At 48.3% G+C, this 6,000-nt stretch overlaps 1 protein-coding gene across 3 annotated transcripts in view; it reads right to left on the bottom strand.

Moving 5' to 3' along the window:
* Positions 1-2,526: 2,526 nt before the first annotated feature.
* LOC144733213 (E3 ubiquitin-protein ligase TRIM11-like) overlaps positions 2,527-6,000 on the bottom strand; it is a 28,670-nt gene continuing 25,196 nt past the window's right edge. For all 3 annotated transcript variants that reach the window (XM_078615007.1, XM_078615008.1, XM_078615009.1), the window contains one exon: positions 2,527-3,222. In XM_078615007.1, the coding sequence (XP_078471133.1) occupies positions 2,672-3,222 (551 nt within the window). In that variant the 3' untranslated portion in view covers positions 2,527-2,671. The remainder of the gene's footprint in view (positions 3,223-6,000) is intronic.

The following is a 6,000-nucleotide window of genomic DNA, read 5'->3' as shown; positions in this document are numbered from 1 at the left end:
ATTCTATTATTATTGATGTTACTGGTTCTACTCCTGATGCTGATTATGATTGAGCTACTGCTGTTGATGCTGTTGCTCCTGTTATTAATTCTGCTGCTGATGATACTTCTGCTGATGATCGAGTCGAGTTAAATTTAACGAGGTGAGAACTCAGGAGATCAGGATGAGTCTCATTGACAAGAGTGACCTGGGTCACAAAAATGAAAAAAGCTAAACAAGCCAAAATCATGCCAGCAATGAAGCAAATATAAATCTCACCCACAGCCCAGAGCACAATGCGATTAGCGTTCACACAAGTACACAACTGGTACGATATAATCAATGCGTCTCAAATCATCTAAGCGATGCTAAACAGCCTGAGACTCGAGGTTGGGTTCACACCGTATTGGTGTCTCACGTTAAGGAGGGACGCCGTTGTGGCTAGGATATGTTAACTCCCTCGCCTGGTATGCAAGAGGTCATCGGTTGGATTCCGACCCTAACAGTTGCTGGAAATTTGGAGTTTGTGTTGTCTCTATCCCTGTAATAACACACAGTGTCTTTGTGTTATTAATGCGTGTTGAGACAATGTTAGTCGTGTCGTATTGTAAGGTAGATCCTCACTCTAGATATATATATCAGGCGCTTAATATCTTTAACCCACTTCAAAGTCAAAACACAGTTCCCATTTTTGTCAGCAGAAGCGTTATCCCATGAATCGAAGGTTGTGGCTTCAGGCCCAAGTCTTAGAGCAGATAAATAAAATATTAATCAAAACAAATCTTTACGAATATTGGTGGTGAAAGACCTCCTACTTCTACTAGGTATTAAAATGGCTTATATCTCTCTCTATGCCCTGTAAAATAAAACTAGTTTGGGTGGGGGGAGGAGGGGGTCACTCGACCCCAGGTTATAACAACAATGTTTTGGCCCAGCGACGCTCAGCACACACCACGAGTAGTCCCCCCCTAGTGATGCCATCCCATTCCCACCCCGGGTTTATCGCCCAACGAGCGAGTAACCGCGAGGGGGACGGCGCGCGTCACCCCGCAGCGTCACGTGACGCGTGTTCCCAGCACGCCCGCGGTGGAGCTCCGCCCTCTCGGCGTTGAGCGCCACGCGGCGCGCGGTGCGAGGGACGATGACGTCAGAGAGAAGCTTGGCTCCCCCCGCCCTCCCCCACCAGTGCGCTAACCACTGCACCACCACTCCACCCCACACTACACACATAGATACCCCCTATAGCCTTAAAATACCCGCCTTTGTATCCCCAGGGGCGATATTTACTGATCGCACCAGGTACTCATTTGAGGCTGAGTCGACCTAGGGGAGACCCAAGACCGATTCAGATAATAGTTATCAATGGTGTTGGTAAACCGGTCATGGGCCTCCCCTAGGTCGTCTCAGCCTCAAATAAGTACCTGGTATAATGTGTAAATATCGCCACTTGGGAAACAAAGGTGGCCAGGCGTGATGGTGGCCACCCACACCCTCGTGTGAAGTACCGGCCTTTATAGCCGCTCACTTACAGCACTTGCCCGTACAGTCTGTTAAGGCTATACGGGGGATATTTGTCTTTGTATCTGTGTATCTGTGTGTATGTATCTGTGAGTGTATGTGTGTGTATGTACATGTGTCTATGTGTTTGTGTGTCTGTGTGTTTGTATGTATGTGAGTGTGTTTGTCGATCTGTGTGTGTGTCTATGTAGTCTTAACAGACTGTTGGGGAAAGGGCTGTTAGTAGCAAGTAGCAGAGACTGTGAAAGGTTGTCACTCTTGCACACGAGGGGGTGGGTGGCCAGCACCAAACCAAAAACACACACAAAGACACACACATAGACAAAGGTATACAGACCAACCCACGAACCCAAAGAAAATTATCCCCGTGTAGCCTTAACAGACTGTAGGAGCAAGTGCTGTTTGCTAGTAGCACCTATGAAGTCCGGCACTGTGGCACACGAGGGGGTCGGTGACCAGCACCACGCCCGACCCGCCTTTGTCTCCCCAGTGGCGATGTTTGCACATCGCAGCAGGTACTCATTTGAGGCTCAGTCGACCTAGGGGAGAGCCTGGTCGACTCAGCCTGAAAAATAGTTCCTGGTACGGTGTGTAAACATCACCACTGGGGAGACAAAGGCGGCCGGGCGTGGTGTTGGCCACCCACCCCCTCGTGTGCCGTGCCGGCCTTCATAGGGGCCGTCCATAAATGACGTCACGCGATTTTTGACCCCCCCCCCCCTTCGTCACACGGCGTCACAAAAAGTCAGACCCCCCTCTCAAATATGACCTCACAAAGCTCTGCCCCACCCCCCACCCCAAAAAAAATGCTTCAAATCGCTTTAAACTATTGTCATTGTAGTGCGTATTTAATGTGGCGCTGCACTCTGATGTTGTAGGAGAAAACATTTATAAAAAAAAGTCTTTAACTAAGTAGAACGTGTTGTCTATATTTATTTAAAGTTACTCATTTTTACGTGACGTCACAGTTCTCAAACACCCCCCCCCCCCCCATCGTCACAAATATTTGCCCCCCCCCCCCATGTGCGTGACGTCATTCATGGACGGCCCCATAGGTGCTCGCTAACAGCACTTGCCCCAACAGCCTGTGAAGGCTACACGGGGGATCTGTGTCTTTGTGTGCGCGAGTCTGTGCGTTGTGCCCGTTTCTCTGCGCTGCTCACACTCCGTGCTCTCAGCACGCACGACTCAGATCCAGAATCCTCACTGAGTTACCATCATCACCATCCACCCACAGTGCGGGGTAGAGCGGTTGACTAAACGAGTGGTGGACGGAGTGCAGCAGCTCCATGGAGTCGGCGCGGTAGAACGACAGCAGCCCCGCCTCCCAGTGCAGGTGACACCCGACTCTCCGGGGAGGATCCCTCACCGGCACTGAGGTCGCTACACCACCATGCCACACTGAGCAGCTGTTGTTATCTTTATATAAAACCCAGGATGAGTCGTTCTGTCCCAGCCCGCACTCGTCACCACTCCCTTTCCGTGCGATCGTCCCGTACGCGACTCCAACCGCACAGCCCCGCGCCGCACCCCCCACGTCCACCTCCCAGTAGTGCTGACCCGACGAGAAGCTCTCGGAGCACAGGGCTTGTTGCCAGGCATCAAAGCGGTGCGGGTGATCGGGGCGACCCTGGGAGACAGCGGTCAGCGTCACCGTCCTGAGGTCCGAGGAAATCTGGAGGTAGTTGTAGGCCGAGTTTGTGTCGACAGTCGGTGAGCGTCCGTCTGCAGTAACGACAATCACAGTAGCCGTGTAACAACAGCACCACTATAACAACAGCACTCGTGCACTAACACGCACGTGCACTGCAATAGAGCAATTCATAATGAGCATTGTTATACACCGTTGTAATGCGTAGCTATCGGTGTGATGACATGTAACGGGCACTTTGTAAATCCGCTGCTGGATGAGGGCCTCCCCACACCGTGCGGGTCGCGGGGGACATTTGACCATACTTCACCACGCCGGTCACCGCGTGTTGGCGAAGGCAGGTGGCGCAGCTGGCGAGAGCACAGAAGTACAGTACAGCGGTGCGTTTGTCTGCCCCGTCATCTACATTTTTAAAAGTCGAGCTTCAGTTCAATATTCACTGTGTAATGGATGTACAACATGTGATGATACCATCAAAATGTGAACTGCTCTATATATTCTAATGCAAGGATGAGAACTTAACAGATATGAATTGCTTCCAACATGTATTTATTTAAAGAAATTTATAGAAATAAAACGATCAAACATAGAGCAATTGTTAAGTTAAATAAATAAAGTTATATTAATAACAAATATATAAACAACTCCAATAAGAAAGTAATAGGACTTTTCAAATCGCAAAAAAATCGCAGCCTTTGCGATTTGCTAATCGCATTGTCTCAAATTGCGACTTCGATTTGGAATCGATTCATCGTTCAGCCCCACTGTGCGGAAGTGCCCGTGGGAGGCAGTGGATCACAGCAGCAGCGGCAACGTGGATATCAACACCGCCGCAGCGTCTCTGTGTGTGTACAACAAACACAAACATCTCCCGTGTGTCACCTTTCACAGACTGTAGGGGCAAGTGGTGTTGGTGAGCACCTGTGAAGGCCGACACGGCACACGAGGTGGGTGTGATAGTGTAGTGATGTACACTCGTGTGTGTGATAGTGTAGTGATGTACACTCGTGTGTGCGATAGTGTAGTGATGTACACTCGTGTGTGTGTGTGTGATGGTGTAGTGATGTACACTCGTGTGTGTGTGTGTGTGATAGTGTAGTGATGTACACTATGTGTGTGTGTGATAGTGTAGTGATGTACACTCGTGTGTGTGTGATAGTGTAGTGATGTACACTCGTGTGTGTGTGTGTGTGATAGTGTAGTGATGTAAACTCGTGTGTGTGTGTGGTAGTGTAGTGATGTACACTCGTGTGTGTGATAGTGTAGTGATGTACACTCGTGTGTGTGTGTGTGATAGTGTAGTGATGTACACTCGTGTGTGTGTGTGTGATAGTGTAGTGATGTACACTCGTGTGTGTGATAGTGTAGTGATGTACACTCGTGTGTGTGATAGTGTAGTGATGTACACTCGTGTGTGTGATAGTGTAGTGATGTACACTCGTGTGTGTGTGTGTGTGTGATATACACTCGTGTGTGTGTGTGATAGTGTAGTGATGTACACTCGTGTGTGTGTGTGTGATAGTGTAGTGATGTACACTCGTGTGTTTGTGTGGTAGTGTAGTGATGTACACTCGTGTGTGTGTGTGATAGTGTAGTGATGTACACTATGTGTGTGTGATAGTGTAGTGATGTACACTCGTGTGTGTGTGTGTGTGATAGTGTAGTGATGTACACTCGTGTGTGTGTGTGTGATAGTGTAGTGATGTACACTGTGTGTGTGTGTAATAGTGTAGTGATGTACACTCGTGTGTGTGTGATAGTGTAGTGATGTACACTCTGTGTGTGTGTGATGGTGTAGTGATGTACACTCGTGTGTGTGTTAGTGTAGTGATGTACACTCGTGTGTGTGTGTGATAGTGTAGTGATGTACACTCGTGTGTGTGTGTGTGTGATAGTGTAGTGATGTACACTCGTGTGTGTGTGTGTGATAGTGTAGTGATGCACACTCGTGTGTGTGTGTGATAGTGTAGTGATGTACACTCTGTGTGTGTGTGATAGTGTAGTGATGTACACTCGTGTGTGTGTGATAGTGTAGTGATGTACACTCGTGTGTGTGTGATAGTGTAGTGATGTACACTGTGTGTGTGTGATAGTTTAGTGATGTACACTCGTGTGTGTGTGTGTGTGATAGTGTAGTGATGTATACTCGTGTGTGTGTGTGATAGTGTAGTGATGTACAGTCGTGTGTGTGATAGTGTAGTGATGTACACTCGTGTGTGTGTGGTAGTGTAGTGATGTACACTGTGTGTGTGTGTGTGTGATAGTTTAGTGATGTACACTCGTGTGTGTGTGTGTGATAGTGTAGTGATGTATACTCGTGTGTGTGTGTGTGATGGTGTAGTGATGTACACTCGTGTGTGTGTGATAGTGTAGTGATGTACACTCGTGTGTGTGTGTGTGTGTGATAGTGTAGTGATGTACACTCGTGTGTGTGTGATAGTGTAGTGATGTACACTCGTGTGTGTGTGTGATAGTGTAGTGATGTACACTCGTGTGTGTGTGATAGTGTAGTGATGTACACTGTGTGTGTGTGTGATAGTGTAGTGATGTACACTCGTGTGTGTGTGTGATAGTGTAGTGATGTACACTCGTGTGTGTGTGTGTGTGTGGTGTAGTGATGTACACTCGTGTGTGTGTGTGTGGTGTAGTGATGTACACTCGTGTGTGTGTGTGTGTGATAGTGTAGTGATGTACACTCGTGTGTGTGTGTGGTGTAGTGATGTACACTCGTGTGTGTGTGTGATAGTGTAGTGATGTACACTCGTGTGTGTGTGTGTGATAGTGTAGTGATGCACACTCGTGTGTGTGTGTGGTGTAGTGATGTACACTCGTGTGTGTGTGTGGTGTAGTGA

The sequence above is a fragment of the Lampetra planeri genome, chromosome 45, assembly GCF_965212315.1.
Source record: "Lampetra planeri chromosome 45, kcLamPlan1.2.h2, whole genome shotgun sequence".
Classification (NCBI taxonomy): Eukaryota; Metazoa; Chordata; class Hyperoartia; order Petromyzontiformes; family Petromyzontidae; genus Lampetra; species Lampetra planeri.
This window is presented reverse-complemented; position numbering and strand designations above follow the sequence as displayed.